Raw genomic sequence first — 20663 nt, forward strand, 5'->3', positions numbered from 1 at the left:
TCGTTCTTTCATTCTGCCTTCTCCTGGATCTTGGAGGGAGTGTTACTTGTGTTGAGTAATGAAATTTCCCCCCGCAAAACACACTGTCTTTGATCTCCCCTGTTTTACGCACTAGGGAGCTGATACTTCCTTCCCTGGCTAGGACTGAATGAATAATCATCTCCTGTAGTTATTCACATCAGGTTCAAATGCTGAAATGTGAAGCTGATGACAGGGGAAATTATGGATAGAAGCATCAAGAATTGCTACTGAAATTTCAGGAGTTGTAGGCAGGAAATATTCAAAGCTCATCACGTTTAACCATGAAGACTCCAAAGATTTATAATCTTATGGGGCAAAACTGTGAATTGCTTGTGGGGCGGGAATGAAGCCCAGACTCCTGTCCTGGTGTTTTCTTTATGCCCACATACCGCACACAATCAGCATGAGAAAACCCTACCCAACCCTAAATCTTTGGTGCGATTTGGAATGATTAAGTTTGATATTCAGATCATGTAAAAAGTCTGTATGTTCATTGAGATGTTATTCAAAACCTCTGTAAAATCAGGAAATCTTGATTAAGAGCTTTTTCTTTTTTGTTATTTCAACATATGCAGTGTATGGTTTCTTTCAGGTCGTTAAATCTGACCATCATCTGATAATGTGCACATGGAGGATTTTTTTAGAAGGAAAAGGGAGAGACAGCTTGTAGGATTTCACAAAAACTTTTGTTCAGGTTTTCAAAAGCCATATCGGATCCATCGTCCTTTACATAACCCAGGCAGTGCAATGCACTAATACTGCTGTATGGCAAACCTGCCTCAGGTATCATGTTAAAGCAACCCGTTGGCCCATCTTGCCCTACCCAAGGGGTCCAGCCACACAAAAGTGATTTCAACCCAACTTTGTGAGTCCAGCTTGAGAAAACCTCCTCCTTATTCTGAAGGGTTTCTCCTGCTCTCGTTCTTGCTCTTTCTCATCTTGAAAACAAATCCCAAGCCAAACTCCTTGATTCAAACTCAGGTGAAATCTGGTTCTCTGAGCCTGCCAGTCTAGATCAACACAAACCCCACCCAAAGTGACACTTATGGGCAGAGCTAGGCAGGTCCGTGCAGTGTGGAACAGCTAACACCAGCCTAGCTGGAGATGCTTTCTGCCCCTCTGCTGTGGTGAACAGAAATGGAAACAACACAAGATATTCTCATTCCTTGTAAGTCTGTGCTGAAGGAGGGCTTTAAGTTGGCCTTCTGTCTCCTGTAACCCCCGGAGATGTGATTAATGAAAAGAACTAATTATCTGTCATTGTTATAACAAGCTTCACAGACAAAAAAAATTAATTCTACATATTTTTTTCTTTCAACTGTATATAACCACGACTTAATTCTCAGTAAGCAGCTAACATTTTTCCTAGAATTAAAGGAATCTCTGCCTGTACGGTGGGAGATACCAGTTTATAATCTCATTTATTTCTTGAGACAATTCTACAAGGACACTTTGGCACATACTGAAGTTTTGTTCTTTGTCCTTCAAGAACAGATGAAGATGATGTGTCATCTCTGGTGGCTGTTCATTGAACAAAAATAGCAAAGTGGAAATAATTTTTTTTTCCCGTAAAAAATAAGTTTACATGCTATGCTAAGTCATTATTCAAGTTCGCAGTTGAAAGTGATAATCACACTGCCTCAGACACAAATTCATGCAAGCATTTCAGTTCAAGTGATTCATAGGAACCAATGAATAAATAGTCCCATCACTGTTTTTTGATGCAGGAGGGCAATGGCCATTTCTTGTGTGGAAATTATGAGCCGATGAGGAGGTCTCTGTTCTGTAAATCTGGGCTTGCATTTCACAGCAACCAAACTTGCTCAACAGAATGAAGAAATCCCTGCGGAAAGTCTTTGTGAAAATGGCATAGAGGAAAGGGTTAGCACAGGAATTGATGGGGTAAAACAAAACCAGAAGGATCTTGGATTTGGACACTGTGATGAGAGGAACCTTGAGTGAGGCTGATATTGCAAAAAAAGATATTGGTGCCATGCAGAGGAAGTCCGTGAAGATCAGTATGGCCATGCGCTTGGCAATCTTGGTGTCACTGTTTGAAGAGACGACATTAGGGTTTCTCACAGTAAAGTAGATGCAGATGTAGCAGGCACATATGATCACAAATGCAAGTACATTCAACACTAAAAGAAATATAACATAAGCCTGAGAAAATGGTGTTTCTATATCCATGGGCAAACAGATGCTGACCTTCATGTAGCTGCTGACTCCAAATATGGGAAGAAGCGCCACCGTGAAAGCAAACATCCAGCCAAAAATCATTATAATCACAGCGTGACGAAATCGAACCTTGCGGTCCAGTTGCATGGCGTAGGTGATGGTGTGCCACCTTTCCAGAGTTATCACAGTCAGCGTGTAGACTGAGAGTTCACTTGCAAACACTGTAAAAAATCCTGCAGCATTGCATCCTGCCCCAGTTTGCCAGTCTATGGCATAGTTGTAATACTGGCTTTTGGTCTGGATATCTACAGACGCAATAAACAACAGATAGATACCTATGCAAAGATCTGCAAATGCAAGATTGCACATGAGAAAACGAGGTACGGTGAGTTTGTATTGACTGCTTATTAAAATAATGAGGACAACAATGTTCCCAGTGATAGCTAAAATGTTGATAAACCATATCAAGACTCTCAGAATGTTGTATCCCATGATATCTTCACATGGATTGAAAGCATCGGGTTTAGGTGAGCAAGCTACGTTAACTACTTCATTGCATAAACCATAGTCAAATTCATTCTCTGCTGGGTCAAATCCTGTGCCGTAGTTGGAAATATAATCTTCAGCTGCAGATCGCCTGTGTATCTTATCGCCAGGCTGCTCATCAAAGTCTTGCTTGGCCTGAGATATGCTACATATCGGATGTAATTCAGTGCTGAAATTGTAAAAACAGTAGAGTTGGAAACTAAGAGACATGGCATGAGGCATACAACAAACATGAAATCATCCAGTTTCCATTAACAGCTCAGTTTTTCTGGTTAGCTGATTATATAGACTACCCTGGAGATTGAAATTAATAGTCTGGCTGGTCCCTATTTATAAAATATTACCTGAAAATGTAAATGATTTGGAAACATCATAAAATGTAAGGGAAAGGAAGAATCACAGAATCACATAGAATCACAGAATCATTCATTAAGGTTGGAAAAGACCTGCAAGATCATCAGGTCCAACCATCAACCCAACCCCACCATGCCCATTAAACTATGTCCCGCAGTGCCACGTCCACATGTTCCTTGAACACCTCCAGGGATGGTGACTCCACCCCCCTCCAGGCAGCCTGTTCCAATGCTTCACCACTCTGTTAGTAAAGAAATTTTTCCTAATACCCAGTCTAAACCTCCCCTGGCACAACTTCAGGCCATTTCCTCTCGTTCTTTCAAATAAAAAGAGACTGATGTTTGCTTTACTAGCAATCATGACACAGTTATCCACCTGGACAGGTGCATTCTGTAAGAAGCTGTCCTTAATTCAATGGAATTTCTGACATAACCTGTCATTGATAAACTGATTCTTGCACAGGGGAAATACGTGATGATGAATTCCTGAAGGCTGAACTTTGAAGCATGAGTCAATTCAGCTGTGCCCATAAGGAATCTGTATAATCACAATAATGCTATTATCCCTTAGCATTACTCTCGAATTCCCCTTTTCCTGAAGTTTTTGGCAGTCAGTGTGCCATATTCAATCTTGTAACTCCTTCAGTCCACAGAACAACTCCAGTTTGTGCCACTCATTTTGAGTATCTCATATCATATTGGTAACTGGCCATTAACACAAATAAATAGCATAAATAAGTTCATGCAGTCTTCCAGATAATCTCTAGAAGCCAGATGCCAACACAGATACAAACACAAGATATGGTAGAACATTTTGCTTAAAAACTGTTTTTCAAAGGAAATGGATTTGAAACCGAGCGAAGTGAAGCAAAGTCAAGCCAAGCCAAACCAACCCAACATTTCTGTAGAAACAGTAGTTGCTTTTGTTTCTGTCAGAAAGACTTTTTAAAACATTTTGCATATTTTAGAAAAGATAGATAAAGGAAATAAAGAAAAAGCGCTTCAAGGAAAAATGCCTTTGAAGGTAAACCAAGTATTTTTTTGACAGTTTTGTGTTTGGCTTTATTTCCTAGAGGATTAACTCTATGCCCTTCTTCTTCATGCCTAGACCAAAGGAAGAAACAAATGTTTTAGCTGAGATGACAGAAAGATGATCAGGTCCATCAAGCTAAGAAATATCAAGGCGTGTTAACAAGAAATAAAGGGTCAGGCTTTATCAACTGTTTCTCCTAGGTCATCTTCGAAGTTTGGTGTCCTAGAAAGTTGCATCCATAGCTTTGCTTAAAATGGATCCCGACTTAATCTGAGTTAGGGAATAAAATAGTTGACAGTGTGTTGTGAACCCAACACAGTTCAGCTCTGCCTACTTTCATGTACAGCCTAGACAGCAATTTAGGTTTATAATTTCTAGGACAGGACCCCAGCTTATCTTCCACCCTGACTTGCAGTACAGTTGAGAGAGGAGCTTTCTAGGCAAGGTAGGCTGAATTTGTTAAACAATTGGTAGCAGCTTAAAAAGGAGAATTCTTTTTTGTAACCTAATTTTACCCTTTGACTTTGTGCACTCACTACATCTTCCAAAAATCGAGTTTAAAAGGTCTGCAAGAATGGAAAACTAATGAAGGCCCAGCACCAGAAGGTGAGGGACATTTCCTATGAGGTTCTGAGCATCCTCTACTATTATCAATATTTTTTATCTTGCCTGTCAACTGAGGCAGAAAACTGATTTTCTGTGAGGTCAAATATGCACTATGAAGGTCACAATAGCAATAACAAGGCATTACATTTCGCTCCCCTGTGTCCTGCTCGCATACGGATGAGTGAGGTGTCCAGTGTATTGATCAATATATCAACAGTTCTCTAGCTGAAAGGGAACGTATGCTTCCAAGGAGCAATAACGGGAGAGAAAGTCCCTCAGTTTGGAGTGCAACAGGCACTCGAGGGCACTGAAAGCTATTGCTATTGGTTGTTCTCCGTAAATGAATTGAAGGAAATGTTTTTATCCAGTCATTTCTCAGCTATGAGTTAAAAATAAACCTTTTTCCCAAATTACGGAGGCACTGCCTGGAGCTAAATCTGTCCCCTGATAAGACTGCTATGTAAGGCCAATTAAATATTTCTGATATTACAATTTATTCATTCTTGAATTATTTTACAGCCAGCGGTCCCAAATAAAATCAGGTTCCCACAGAGTTAGCTGCTCTGTTTGCTCCGAGGATGGGTGGCAGGGAATCTCCTGGCTGATTAGCTGTACCGCGAGCAGGTAAGACGGGCGATTGCAAACGCCCGAGGGAAAAAAGAGCCATCCTCTGGTACTGACTGCTTCCTGCTTCTTTGCCCTGGGATGTTTACCCTTTGGGCTGTGCAGTGCGTTCAGAGCAGCAAGTTAAAACATTTTTTGGCAAGGGATGGGTCCTTGCTTCCTTGTGGGATGGTGGGTATCGTAGCACAGTTCATTTATTCAGTCTCTTTGTAACCTCTTTCTGTTTAACATCGCTTTGCTCAAGTAAACCCTCTGAAAAATAAACTAGAGAAAGGACAACTTAAAGAATAACAAAATTGGCAGAGTGCTTTCGCAAAAATAAACGGAAATTACTACCTCTGGACAAGTAGTTATTTTATGCGCTTTGTCTGGATCCGGTGACAGCAGGATCTTGTGTGCTGAGAAACACGCTCAGCAGAATAAATAGTCCCGACCTAGGCTCTGTATTAAGCCCTACCTCAAACCAATCATCCTCACTGAAAAGTGACATCAAGTGAGTTGTGAGCGACCGATATTATGTTCTCATGAGATGAGGTCCAAACACGACTCCTCATGCTGCCACATTTTTAAAAAAAGTAGGATTTCAAGTGACAGCTCCTCCAAATAATAATGATCAAGTGTAAGGACAGAGTCATATCAATGTCATTCTTTTAGGCAGAAGGTGATCTTTATGTCAAAGAAAGCCAAAAGCTTGCCGAAGTTCATAATGGTCTATGTCAAGTTGAGGGTTTTAACATCCAGCCTCTGCCCTATCCACACACACTGGTATTATTTTCCAGTCACAGAAAAACGTGAGGGGAGTTCAACATACTGCACTGGGCTTGTCCTGGAAAAGCAGTTTACCTTCTTTTAGGCCAGCATCACAATATTCCAGTGGGATAAATCTATAGATCAATATTTATCGTATAATCCTTATTGGAATGGGAAAGAAAAAAAAGCATCAAAATTGTCTACATTTTAATTTGTGTCTCAGTCTGGTGGGACTGTGCTTGATGCAACATCCTCCAAAATTTAGAAAGCACAGCTGCTGTAACAGGTTTAAGCTTTCTGTTATCACAACAGCGCCTTTTTGCCGGTGCAGATGGATTTGGGAGAGGTGATCGAGCATGATCCACTATGGCAACTTATTTTATCTAAGGTTCTTGAGTGCTGCAAAAGTCTCAAAGAGGGGAAATCTAACATAAACAGGGCAGTCAGAAAGGGGACAAACATCCTTGTCTTAATTCCTTCCGAGATTTCACACGTGAACACAAACTGCTGCAGCGATCCTTAAAAATGCACTTCTGGGGGTGACGAGGCACCCTTTTTATCCTCCCTGGGCTACCTGGAGATATTCTGAGGCCCAAACGGCCAGGGAAGAATGACCGCCTCCTGCGAAGGTGCATGGCAAGTCAGGTCCCATCACGGTGCTCACCACCACAAGTAATCCCCGCTGCACGGAACCAAGCACAGCTCTCGCCAGAGAAATAATACATGTTGTGTGATCAAGCACTGCAAACTATTAATAACTCTTAAACAACCTGAGCAGTCTTCAGTGCACACACGGCTTGTGGCAGCTGTCAAGAAAACTGCTTTGAAATGAAAGCGGGTGTAGCTACTGTACATGTGACTAATCTCTGCTCAGTGTATGGTAATACCTTGGGTATTCAAACCGAACTAAGATGCATCCATTTTCTCTCTCTAAGCTGGAGAGAAGATATCAGTCTCCCACCAATTTCAGTACAAGACACATGACTGTGTGAAAGAAATTACCATTTTTAATTATGTTTTAAAGCAGTTAACAGGAAGGGTTGATCTAAATAATTGCTTCTAGGAATTTTCCATTTATGCTTAATGTTTTGTAAAAGATACATCTGGTAACTATTAAAGACATATATAAATACACTCAACTTTGCTCTGTTGACCAGGGTGATACAGTTCACATGCAGATTCATTCATGTAATCATATATCATAAAGAAGAGCATCTCCAACTTGCATGCTATTTCTTACCATCGCATCACACCTGATATTATAGGGGACTGTGAAGTTGTGACCAGACTTGCTCCAGAAGCAGTCCCACCGCCGCGTGGTGCTCCAGCCCAGCTCACCGGCCATCCGCACTTGGGCTACGTGAGCTCTGCACAGTTCCTTGGCATTTCGTTGCAAAATTACACTTGCCCAGGCTGTGGGAAAAGCTGTCTATGTCCTCCTTGGTTTCTCACCTGCCAGGGCAGAGGCTTCCAAAAGTGGGGCTATACTAAGGGGGAATTGAGTGCTGTGGGCTTCAATTCCCTGGGGCAAGCACCACATGAAAGTTATTTAAAGCCCAAGTGAGGGGACTAGATACTGAGAGCTTATCACAAGATCAGGGTCATTTCCTCCTGTAGCTTTCCTTCAGTAGCAACACTTACTTTGTTTTTGAAAAGTCCAGTTGCCTAATTTAAGGGGTGGGTTCTGGGATTTGGATCCTGATTTGGCCCAAGCAGCCCAGAAGCCAAGTACCTTCAAAAATACGAATGATAGTGATATCAAGGTCCCTTTGCAGATTCAGGACTCAACATGCTTCCATTGGACTCATGGGCAAATACCACTTTGCCACCAGTGCTGGAAGAACTGGACCCATTTCTACTTAGCAAGCTACCGAGCCTGCAGAAGTATGTGAAAATGTCTCCTGCTGAGAAACTGTCCTAGCGAAAAGTTTAGCACTTTGGGGGCAATGGGGGATGAATTCTGTCAGATACTTCCCTTATCACTGCAGTCTCTGCCATCAGGCTTGCACCCTTTACACAGATAGTTTTGCAAACATATGTAGGTGATATTTACTAGCTATTGGCACAAGCAAGATCGGTTCTCTTTCATTGCCTGGTGACAATACAATGCTAAAAGTAAAATTAATGGCTATTATAAGTATTAAAATAGAAGCTGCTAGTGGTTTATGCTTTCTCTACATAGTTTTACTTTTCTTTGAAGTTTTAGGCAACTTCTGAAGGCAATATCTTGAATTATAACAAGGATCCACAGTTTTTTTTCTGCCATGGCAAATTCCAAGTCTTTGAGGACATCCAGCAAAGGAAGAACTTCAAACAATAACAGGAGTTTCCATAAGTGGCAGTTCTTCATGTTTTCCAATGGCACGAACTCAGGAGGTTCATTAACTAGTTAACGTGTACGTTTAAAGTCTATCTGAGCAGCTGATGAGAATCATTGATACCTGAAGTCTCACTGCGACTTGCTAATGGAAAATTGAACAAGCATGGAAAATTACTTTGGGAGTCTATAAAGACACCCCACCCTCCCTCTGTAGATTTGGGTAAAAGAGGTCGGCTCTAGGTTAACCATTTCAGAAATCTTGTCCAAAAACGTTGTGTATGTAGATTCGACAGATAACTTATCTGTGGCACTTGGCTGGACAGTGTTCCAACATCAGTGTGGCTTTCTAAGAGAAGAGTTTAAGATCACTCAGCAGTCCTGTTGCCCTCCTGAATTGATGGCCAAGTATTGACCAGCTTCTCTGCAAACACAGCTTGCCCTCCAGCTACCTCCTGAAAAGTTATCAAACTTTTCCTGTTGAATGTCTTCAGCGTGGCTCCAGGCTGATGCAGGACGGCAAGTCCCAGTGAAAGATGGACGTATATGTCAGGTGGGGGCTAGAGCTGCACCTGGGGAGAATGCTGATGCTAACACAGCTATCAAAATTTATTACTCCCTTGTAATGGAGAGGCAGTGCACTGTGTAGCATGCATAAACCTGTATGTATTGTATATTGATTTATTTCTATCCATTTACTTACCTGCACTGAAGAGACCTTTTCTATCCAGATTTTGAGGAAGTTTATTTAATTCACTATCAATTGCTGAGAAGCACCAAAAAGAAAAACAAATGAAATCACTTACTTTTGTCTTTTCCAGTTTGTAAATGCACAGCAATGGCTAGGATAGGTGAAGTTTGCCTCAATCAAAGATCTAAATTTGCTTAAATCGGGAAGCTTTTTTAAATTGTATGTAGACCTTGCTCTTAGCTTCTTAATGAGTTCTAATCCATGACTTGGCAGGAAACTGATTCTTGTCCTTGAAATATCCCTTTAAGAAAACATATGAAAATCTTGGTGAAAAGCAAATTTACTTCTGCTCGACAGTGGCTATGTGTTTTAGACTGTCCTACTCATTCTCAGAGTAGTGATAGGAAAGAGATCAGCTGGAAATCTGCACTGAAAAGAGGATCCAGGGATAAATTAGGTGTTCCTCCAGGAAACCTGAACTAATATCCATTGCAAACAACAATCAAGTGATGTTAGTCTGGTCTGAGGAAAAAAAAAAATAAAATCCCATAAGCCTCTGGGTAAGAATTAGCACGGACATAAACCATTAGTGCCATATGATTCTGGGTTTAGTAAATACCCCGTAAATGCAACAATCATCCCAGAATACTGTTACAGGATAAAAAAGGCTGATGAAATCACAACAGAAGTTTCCTAATGAACATCACATCCTCAGAAGGCTGCTGTGGAACAGGCAATAAACACAAAGAGAGAAGCTCACATGGGGGTACAGATGTGAGGAGAGGTTGGGGGTATCAGGTTTTGTACTCATTAGGAAGAAGAAGAGATTAAAGAGAGACAGGGGTCACATGGTTCAAACTGTGAGGAACAAAAATAACAAAATATTTCCAGAGGTTTAAAAAACAGAGAGCACGGACTGAAGCAAAGAAAGGGACAAGATTACAGGAGGTTAGTAGAGATGTATTTATGTGGAAGGCAATTATTGTGTAGGACAGGCTATCAAAGGCAGCGATGGAAGAAACAGCTACGGAAGTATTAAAGAGAGCATTAGCAGGGCTTTTAAAAGGAAACACATTGTGCAAACACTAAATCTCGACTTGTGCCACGCGCGAGGGGAAAGGGAAGAAGGACCAAGGGTGCTCCATCTCCAGGCTAAAAGATACTTGGGAACCCATCCCCACAGCTCCAGGGTGTGGCAGCTGGGGCAAAACGTCCCCACATTTCCCTCACTAGGGCAAAAACTGTGTCCCTCAGCTCGTGACAGCAGGAGAGCACACTTCTTTCTCTTAAGAGCAACAGTAAAAATTAGTTCCCTGTGCTCTTATGGCCTGAGGTTGATCCAGGATGCAATGTTTGCTGAGGCTGCTCTGTGCTTTGTTCTCTGACAAAAGAAAGGAATTTTTCCTAATCAAGGAATTGGACTGACAATATTTGTAGTTTTCCCCATGCCCCCTCCAAGGTTCAGTTTCCAATTCACCTGTAACAGTATGATGTCAGGACAACATGTTATTTGATCTCTATTACCCAACATGCAGAAATTGTTTTTATTATCGTATTAATGCAGTAGAGTGATGCCATGTGAGGGGGAGACCGGGTTTTAGCAGCATGTAATAAAGTTTAGACAGTTGCTATAGGCTGCCCAAGGAGGTGGTGGAGTCACCATCACTGGAGGTGTTCAAGGAACGTGTAGACGTGGCACTGTGGGACATGGTTTAGTGGGCATGGTGGTGTTGGGTTGATGGTTGGACTTAATGATCTTACAGGTCTTTTCCAACTTTAGTGATTCTGTGATATTTACCATACGTACATTTGCACCTCTGTTCTAAGAAACAAAATTATACCAGGAAGTGGCTCTGTTTGAACTCACGGTCTTTCGCTTAGGGTGGCCACGTCTAACAAATCCATAGGCAGCTAAAAAAACAGTTAGTAAAATTGGTGGTGGGTAAAGATGATCTTTGTGTCCATGCTGTGCCTACGGCTGAGGCTTTGCATCCAGGCTCTGAAGGAATGTACCACCTTCAACAACTGGACCGTGAACTGTGGCAGCAGAGGAGCAAACACAGACCCCGCTCCGCCACCCTGACCTGAGGCTGTGACTTCTACTGGAAGGGCAAGACAGACCGGTGGAGTCAGAAATGTTTTGAACTTCTGCAGGTCAGGCTGAGAGAAGCCACAGTGTGGTCCTGAGGTTGTTCAGGGCCTGACCTGTTTCTCACAGGAGCTAAAAGCAGCAGCTGATGAGAAATTTTAGGCTATCGATTTCTGACTTAGACACTTGAAGAGGTAATTAGGTTGCAATGAGCAACCTCGATTGTTTCATGGACTGACTACTGCCCTTAGTTTGCTGCCTAATGAAAACTGTCACCTAGAGTATATGCTCATGACTCAATAACTAAACAGCAGTTTTCTGCCTAAATCCACAGACAGCATCACTCATGGCATCATTAAGAGCCTGTGAAACTTTACAGGGGCTCATAATTCTGAACAAGAGCATGGAAAATGTTTTCTTTGACTTGTTAGCTAAAAATCTTTACCGAGTCCAAACTATTACTACACTGCGTGGAAATAACAAGTAAATATGTATAGGAATATCACCTAGACTTAAAAATAGCTAAACTGTTACTGGATCTCTGGGCATCTTTAAATAATTCCATAAATATTAAATATTTTTCCATGACAATGTTTTCTTCTTCTTTTAAAAATTTTTGTTTCTATGCTCATTATTGCACATAAACAGAAGCGAGTTAGGGCAAGTGCTTTGCCTACTCCTGTGGGGTTTTTTGGTATGTCTGTTAGGGATAGTTATCGATACACCACTGATAAGCAAACACAGACACTGTGCAGGTGGTTTAGTAACTTACTCCACCAAGTCACCACACGCAGACCTCAGTGCAGAGGTTCTCTGGGACGTTGCTCTCTAGTTAGAGGCTTGATAAATTAAATAAGCGTGATGAACAAGTCGATAAAGTGGCAGTAGGAAATCAAACCAGAAAGCATCGGTGACTGGAATACACGTTCTTGTATTATTATTGCTTGGCTGCTAGTCATCAGCCTTGACAGCAGCTGGTGCAGGAACAGCAAAATGAATCTGACTTCTCTCCCAATCACTTCCCTTTCCCACTGGGAGTCTCTGTTGGATTAGCAAAAATACTGACCAATGGATGAGGTTTGAAAGGCACACACAGAAATAGCAAGAAGTGGCTGGCGGAGCAGAAATCGGTGAGAACAATTTTCTCCATGCTTGTATCTCAGCTGATCTCTGGTTGGGCTTCAGGCACTCAGCTGTCGAGCTGGGGATCTACTGGAGTTCTCCTGTGGCCCCCCTCTGTGGATTTCCCACTGAAGACAAATTGCAAGGACAGGATGGACCACAGCCATACCTTGCCCTGCATCTGAGTCAGGGCGCAGCCCAAGAACTCCTAAGGACTTCGATAAAAGCTGGTGTAAGCCACTGCAGCTCTGGGAGCACCAGAAAGTGAATTAATGAAACAATATTGCTGAAAATTGACGCTGTGAAACTCCAAGATGGAAATAGAGTGCATTTTGTATAGAAAGAATATGTATAGGTGTGGGAGTAATTAGCCATTTGATTTACTTGCCTACTGTCAGCGCTGAAATCCTTTAACCAAAAACTTGATATCTTTCCAAAAGAGATATTCTAATTCAGCTGAGAGCTGTAAGCCTGAGAGAGGAATTGATTCGTGAAACTGTGTAGCCTGTACAAGGGCTAAGGTTGATGCTTTCTGACACCACTGTTTGCGTTTATGTTGCTTTCACATTGTTTTAGTGTGCTGAATTATAAAACAGAAGTTGGTATTAACTGACTGTAGAACACTGGTTCAGGAAGATCAAGAGTTAAAACATCCTGACATTCATTCTAATAAAACATTGCAGTCTGCAACTCAGATTTGATTGCAACAATACTATTTGTCCCAGCAAAGATATGATTATGGGTCAATCATTTCCACAAGTGAAAGCGCATTCCTGGTGTACACTACAGTGACGGATGACTAAGTAGGCTCTTCTTTCATGATCTCAGTCAGGGTAAAAAGGTAATTTCCCATCCATAGAATAGCGGAAGTATTGCTAATGGAACAGAAAACTTCTTACACAAATAACTCGGTGTTAGAAATTGAACTATCAAATGAATCTGAACTACAGCCAAATCAATTTGATAAAACGTCCAGAATATGATTGTATCAGCTACAGCTTGGAAAGAAAATGCATTTAATTTTCGCTACAGGAAACAACGCTTGTCCAAAGAAACATCTATGATATTACTGCTGAAAAGATGCTCCACTGGCAGTCTTTTCCACAGAAGGAAGATGCTTTGAGGGAGCGATGGAAGTGGAGCAGAATGCAGTAATGCATACCACAGCTCTTTATATCATAGGTGCACTGACCATTACAACATGGAAAAAAGGCCTTCAGAAGAGCTCTGATCTGAACTCAAGGTTAGCCAGACATTTTTCTCCCTCTTCTTTAGATTTCTAACCACTCTAACCTCTGCGTAAAATCTTCTAACAGCTCCAATGACCCCTTTTTGCCCTTTCTGGGTGACTCTTAGCCTTCTCTGGACATCCAGGGTAGATGGGAAGAGAGAAAGGCTCTGATGAATTGGGGAGACAAAAAAAGAAAAGACTCCCATGTCTGTTGCAGCTCTTACGCGTTGTGGCTGGTGCTCAGAAACACAAGCAGTTGTGCACACTCACAGGCATTTTAAGACCCCAGGGCAAACCGTGGCTTGAGGTAATGGTGACTGAGATCCATGAGCATCCTACTGCTGAATTCTCTACTGCTGAGATCTCGCTTTCCAGCTTATCACCCCCCAAAGACATCCTGCTGTAACTGTGTGAGATGTATCTCATACCTCTCTCTACGGGGGGTGGGACATACCAATCCCTATCCCTGCAGGGTAGGGATTTTATCTTCGAAATTAAGCTTCAGAGACGCAGGGGCAAGATCTTCAGTGGTGAGCAATTCAGATTTAAACAGTGAGGACCTACTCACCTATTCTTGATTTTGCTCAAAGAAAAAAACATTTTTCTCTAGAAGAAAACAAAGCAGAACTACTCTCGTACAGAGCTTAACCAACTGTGGAGAGGAATCTGGATCTAAATCCCTGGATCCAAATACTCCCAGAAACTTGAGGACAAAGTGAAAACATGGATCTAGGCTGAAATTTCAGTTATGGCTTCCAGGGTTTTTTTATATTCAGAACTACACCTCCGGTTTTGAACTCCAAGATTTGTGAGATGTTGAAATCCAGACTGTTCTTTTCTAGGGAGTCAATAATGAGAAAAATAATATCTGAACAGTACTTACAAAACAACGGGCCCATTGGCTCCGTGGAAGACCTCATTTGGTAACTTTTCCAGGTAGTGATTATCACTTAGATTTCTGAAAAACACAACAATATTTATGCTAAAACAATCTGAGATTAAAAAAATACCTTGCAGCAGTTACTACCTTCTAATGATTGTTTTTCAGAATAGTAAACAATAGAAATAGTTACAGCTCATCCAGGTAGGTTCCATTAAATGCATGATTCTCAATTTCCCGAATCCCATTTTTATTCAGCCATCTGGAATAGGGGGGAAAAAAAAAAAAAAATTTGTGTTCTTATTCATGCTTCATAACTAAATTGTATGTAATTCAAATCAGTGAAAGGGATCTCAAACAAATAAAATTATTAAATGGATGTTCAAATGGTGAAATTTCTATGAATCCTAGCTGGTATTTGGAGGAAGGCTTTGGAGAGTACAGATGTGAATAGAGCAGATGAGTGTTACCATCAGAGATGATAGCTAGAGTAAATTTCTGAAGCAAGGGCAGAGCTGATGAAGACGCTGGTGCTGCTCACGGCTTCCCTGGGAAGGCTGCAGCGGGGTCAGTGAAGCTGTTCCAGGTTAATCCCGGGAGGGGCGAGACCGGGATCTTTCTTGCTGGTGCTATCGGTGCCACTTGTTTTACTTTTTTCAAGATGCTTTCAAAACGCTGGGCCATGGCTTAACCTTGGCCAGTGACTAGAAAAAACAGACCGCCGTCTGCCTTGGTCTCACGTCCTCAGCGGGGCAGGCGGAGGAGGGAGGCTGACCGTCACCGAGCCAGGCAGGAGGGCAGGAGGGGGGTGGCGGTGGTGCCAAACTGCCCGGGAAGCGTCCAATTCCGCCTACGTCTGCCGCCTCGACAAATTACACTCCCTGTCTGCTCTGCTGCCCCAGTCCCAGCTCCCCGGGCTCCTTCCCCCGGTAGGAGACACAGGTAGTGAACCTGGGAATCGAAGCTCCTGGGGCTTTCCGCCAAGTTTTTACTGTAGTGCATTAACTAATTAACGTTTCACGTCCTTCCCTCTCTTCCCTTCACGGTCCTGAAAATTTACATTTGGGTCAGTTATATTCATCAACTTTATGGTGCAATCTTTCGTCTTGCTTTAAACGTCACTTTGCAACTCACGCCCTCTCTAACAGGCAATGACAAGTCTGATTGATGGCAAAACCGGCCTGATTTAATTAAACTGTCAGCAAACCTGGACGCTTTCTTTCTAATTCGCACTGAAAGCTGAGCATGCAGGTGACCCACTTATCTAAGGTCTGAGGTGGTGAGCCAAGGTCAGCATGAAAATCGGTTATGGGTCTGGCCAAAAGGATTACCCCTGTGACCGCGACAGGCAGTTGTACAGAGCTCGTGTCTATAATGTCTGTCGGGTCGGATCAGGAGAACTGTCACCGTCCCCTTCACTTGCAAGTGCTATTAGACATGAGTGAGCAGGCACAGAGAAGAGACGTGTCCCTGCTCATAGTGTTTAAAACATTCATTATATTACATTGATCTTATCCATTCGTAGCTGCCAGGCTGATAAATACGCTTTTAATCACAGTATTAGCCCTTACTGCATTCTCTCACTGAACATGATGCTAACGCAAAGAGATACTAAGGTCGTAAAATCAGAGTCACTGTTGCCATACAGTGTGGACTACGCACTCCTGTCACTTGGTTAATTGCATTCAAGCAGCAAAAAAACAAACAAAAAAATTACCTAAATCCCAGGACCTCATTATACTACATACAGACAAGTTTGTGTTGAGAGAAATTCTCACAGAATCACAGAATCAGTACGGTTGGAAAAGACCTGTAAGATCATCGAGTCCAACCTGGGGGGGGGGGGGGGGGGGGGGGGGGGGAAACACCCACAAAAAAAAAAAAAAAAAAAAAAAAACACCAACCACAACCACAAAACCCACGCCACACAACAACAATAACAAGCCACAACCCACCCAACACCACACAGCACCATGTCCATCAAGCTACATCCCACAATGCCACATCCACACGCTCCTTGAATACCTCCAGGGAGGGTGACTCTACCACCTCCCTGGGCAGCCTATTCCAGTGTTTCACCACTCTCTCAGTGAAGAACTTTTTCCTAATGTCTAGCCTGAACCTCCCCTGTCGCAACTTGAGGCCATTTCCTCTAGTCCTGTCACTAGTCACTTGGGAGAAGAGACCAACACCCACCTCTCTGCAACCCCCTTTCAGGTAGTTGTAGAGAGCGATAAGGTCTCCCCTCAGCCTCCTCTTCTCCAGGCTAAACAACCCCAGCTCGCTCAGCCGCTCCTCATAAGACTTGTGTTCCAGACCCCTCACCAGCTTCGTCGCCCTTCTCTGGACACGCTCCAGCACCTCAATGTCCTTCTTGTAGTGAGGGGCCCAAAATTGAACACAGTATTCGAGGTGCGGCCTCACCAGAGCCGAGTACAGAGGCATGATCACCTCCCTGCTCCTGCTGGCCACACCATTTCTGATGCAAGCCAGGATGCCGTTGGCCGCCTTGGCCACCTGGGCACACTGCTGGCTCATATTCAGCCGGGTGTCGATCAACACCCCCAGGTCCTTTTCTGCAGGGGAACTTTCCAGCCACTCATCCCCAAGCCTGTAGCGTTGCCTGGGGTTGTTGTGGCCGAAGTGTAGAACCCGGCACTTGGCCTTATTGAACTTCATCCGGTTGGCCTCAGCCCATCGATCCAGCCTGTCCAGATCCCTCTGCAGAGCCTTCCTACCCTCAAGCAGATCAACACTCCCTCCCAACTTGGTGTCATCTGCAAACTTGCTGAGGGAGCACTCTATCCCCTCATCCAGATCATCAATGAAGATATTAAACAAGACCGGTCCCAAAACCGAGCCCTGGGGGACTCCGCTTGTGACCGGCCGCCAGCTGGATTTCACCCCATTCACCACAACCCTCTGGGCTCGGCCATCCAGCCAGTTTTTTACCCAGCGAAGAGTGTACCTGTCTAAACCACAGGCCGCCAGCTTCTCTAGGAGAATACTGTGGGGAACAGTGTCAAAGGCTTTGCTGAAGTCCAGGTAGACAACATCAACAGCCTTCCCCTCATCCACTAGGCGGGTCACCTGGTCATAGAAGGAGATCAGGTTGGTCAAGCAGGACCTGCCTTTCATGAACCCGTGCTGGCTTGGCCTGATCCCTTGGGTAACCTGCACGTGTCCCGTGAGCGCCCTCAAGATGAGCCTCTCCATAACCTCCCCTCACTTCAACCAGCATTCCTTACTGACTCCACTAACTCTTACATTAGCAACAAGTGACAATAGATGCAGAGATCTGGAGCTTGGACATATGGGCTTTTACTCACCATTTCATGGCTATACCGGTATTTTTAAAACACTTTAAAATTCGCCCGGTGCAGGAGGCCACTGCCCCTGAGGTGCTATTTACACCCTATTTCAGGGCAGGAAAGCTCTATCTTAGGCTCTAAGTGGCATGCAGACCTGGAAGAAACGTGGATTTCTTCCATAGATTTCTAACGCTTTTTTGCCAAATGGATCCACAGTTCCGGTCTGTGCTGATCCCAGGCATAGCGTAAGATCAGATGCAATCCAAATTACTGGCTTAAATATGCTTGGAGCCTGCCACAGCTAAACTTGCTAATATCGCGTCTCCCCAGAAATGTGAGGGTTCAGTGAGTCCTGGGTGGTTTTAATGCCATCTTGACACGCCTGGTTTCACAAAATGATGTTGCTGTAGCAGTAACTTTCCATTGCGGTGCACAGTGACTTCAGTTTTGCATAGAAAACCAGCAAATTTGGGTCTAAAGTGAGGTAAGTTCATCACAGCACAAGGAAAACTTGACCAGGGACTCTCAAAGAGCTCACACAGGGTCTCTGTCCCGAGGGAGAACTACAGCAGGCTCAGGACATCGTCCGACCAGGCGTGGCGGTGGCCAGGTCTGCTTGCAGAGCTCTTGCTGCTCCTGCCCACACTGGTGGGCGCGGGGCACCCGTGGCAATGGGGCTGTTGCAGGAGGCAGGGCAGAGCAGCTGGAAGAGGACATGATCCCCTCCCCAGGCCAATTTTGCCAGCAAACCAGCAGCCTTAAGTCCTCAGAGAGTCTTTCAATACCCAGGCAGTAATCATACAAGCAATGGGACATCCTGGGGAGAGAGGGAAGCCGGTTTCATGATGCTCAAGCAGCACAGAGAAGTCAAATCACAGTAAAAATCTGGGCTATTTATCTCACCCTATAGTGGTATTATGGAAACAAATATGGTACTTGTTGCGCAGCGCTCTGAAAATACAAAGTCCCACCTGAGCAGCAAATATTATCATCACAGGAGAAAAGATAAACCCGTACATTTAGGGTATCATGACTTGAATATATATTTGAGAAAACCGTGTGCGTGTTTCAAACTTCAGGGAACTTGACATAGACAGAGGTTGTGCATAACTGATGGGGAAGAAGGAGAGAGAACAGCCAGGTGACTTGTTACCGGTCTCTCTTCAAATATTGATGGTCTGACCTTGCTCCCACCAAAATCAACACGAGCCCAATCAGCCTATCAGATCTTCCTTGTCTGCTTCGGTATATGAGGCAAACTGCACAGACACAGTGAGAAATTTTTCCGGTCTGGCCACTGGCTAGGTGAAATGAAGGCAGCTTGTTAGCAAGCAAACAGTACGTTTTGATATACCAACAGAAAGGATCAAAGAAGCCAGATAGTTCATTAAAAAACATGACTGTTCCAGTCAAATGTAGAGCCATCTAACCACGCAGCGTGAAACTGCATTGTGAACCGACCTGTATCAACGCATTAACATTGTGTACAAATATACCACATTTCCACAACATCTACATATATTTTGCCTGAGTAATAAACGCCTTTGAGTGATGTGTCTGACTGTAAATATTTATGAGTCATGCCATCCTTTTGAACACAATTTGTATCACATGGAACTGTTGTTGTAGGTGGAATATGTTTAACCTTGGCATCAGTAATTACTAAATTTGCTCTATGCTGTGCTTCTAAAATAAAGACCAGGATGGGAATACAACAAAAAAACCCACAAAAGCATTCATTTTTCATGGCAGGAAAAGAGAATAGAGATTTCAGGGGTAGGGGAGAAGTTTAAAACCTCAAGCTGAATTTGGAAGTGCATAAAATAGTGCCCATCCCCTGGTTTCCTTGACCCTATACTGGAGAACAAATGAGTTAATGAGGAGAATAATGTATTTGCTACGTCTTACTCACAGAATCACACTTTCAGAACTCAGGCCCGTGAATGAATTTCTTTCGATTGTACGTATATTGATATTGTCCTGAATATCTCTGAAAAATACAACAGAAACAACACCTTTTTGTACCTCTGTGAGTCTTTCAATATGTAATGCTATTTCAAACGCAGTATTTTTCCTTATAGTCAATCTGAGGAACTATTACAGGCAGAGGGTGACGACTTAAGTTTTTAAGACATTTTGTCTGCAGAGCACAAACATTCCTGGTAAAAAAGGCTGGAGCAAAACATTTCCAATACCCCCAGACTTTCCTCCCAAATAGGCTGAAGCCATTAAAATGCATAAAACTCGGGTCTTATAACCCTGAGGCAGATGAAATTGTTCCTCCAGCAAACATGCTGCCCAGAAAATGCAAGCTGAGGGGCCGGGAGGCCACCCCTTCTTGCAGCCTCCCAACCAGAAGAAGGAAAAGCCATTAGCCTTTTTGGCCTGATTCAGCAGGATACTTACCAGCCCACGAATAATTCTCCTGCCGATGTCAACGGGGTTGCTTATAAGCTTTGTATGTGCTTAAGAACTTAAGACGCGGGACCCCTGTCAATGCAGTTTGTTGAACTGACAAGTAGGCATTTCAGTCTTTCAGCAGTTTTGACTGATATGAAAAAAGGAATGGCAGATATACATTCTGTTGCTTGCTCAAAATAGACCTCAAAGAAGTTAAACAGTATTACTCATAATTTAGACTGGGGATATGGTTGTTTTCATGCTGTTTCTGTTGGAAAGCATGGAATGAAATGAATTATCTGCAAAGCTTGCAATTAAGTGTGGTTCCAAAATCACCTCATGCTGACTGTTGAATATGGCCACAACTCTGCATTAAGTGACACTTGCACAGAGGCCTCGTTCTGGAAATGGAGGTCAGCAGATGTAGGAATAAGGCGGGAGCGCAGCATCCATACAAGTGAAGCGTATCCCTCTGCTAAGGATCTGCAGGAGCCCTTTATAAACACGGATG

General features: G+C 43.2%; 1 protein-coding gene across 1 annotated transcript in view; it reads right to left on the bottom strand.

Moving 5' to 3' along the window:
* Positions 1-1686: 1686 nt before the first annotated feature.
* FSHR (follicle stimulating hormone receptor) overlaps positions 1687-20663 on the bottom strand; it is an 85420-nt gene continuing 66443 nt past the window's right edge. The window contains exons 6-10 of the mRNA XM_059835459.1: positions 19665-19742; positions 14635-14703; positions 14445-14519; positions 9235-9420; positions 1687-2914 (exon numbers count right to left, since the gene is read on the bottom strand). Coding sequence (XP_059691442.1) covers positions 1687-2914; positions 9235-9420; positions 14445-14519; positions 14635-14703; positions 19665-19742 — 1636 coding nt within the window. The remainder of the gene's footprint in view (positions 2915-9234; positions 9421-14444; positions 14520-14634; positions 14704-19664; positions 19743-20663) is intronic.

This window comes from Gavia stellata, chromosome 2, assembly GCF_030936135.1.
Source record: "Gavia stellata isolate bGavSte3 chromosome 2, bGavSte3.hap2, whole genome shotgun sequence".
Classification (NCBI taxonomy): Eukaryota; Metazoa; Chordata; class Aves; order Gaviiformes; family Gaviidae; genus Gavia; species Gavia stellata.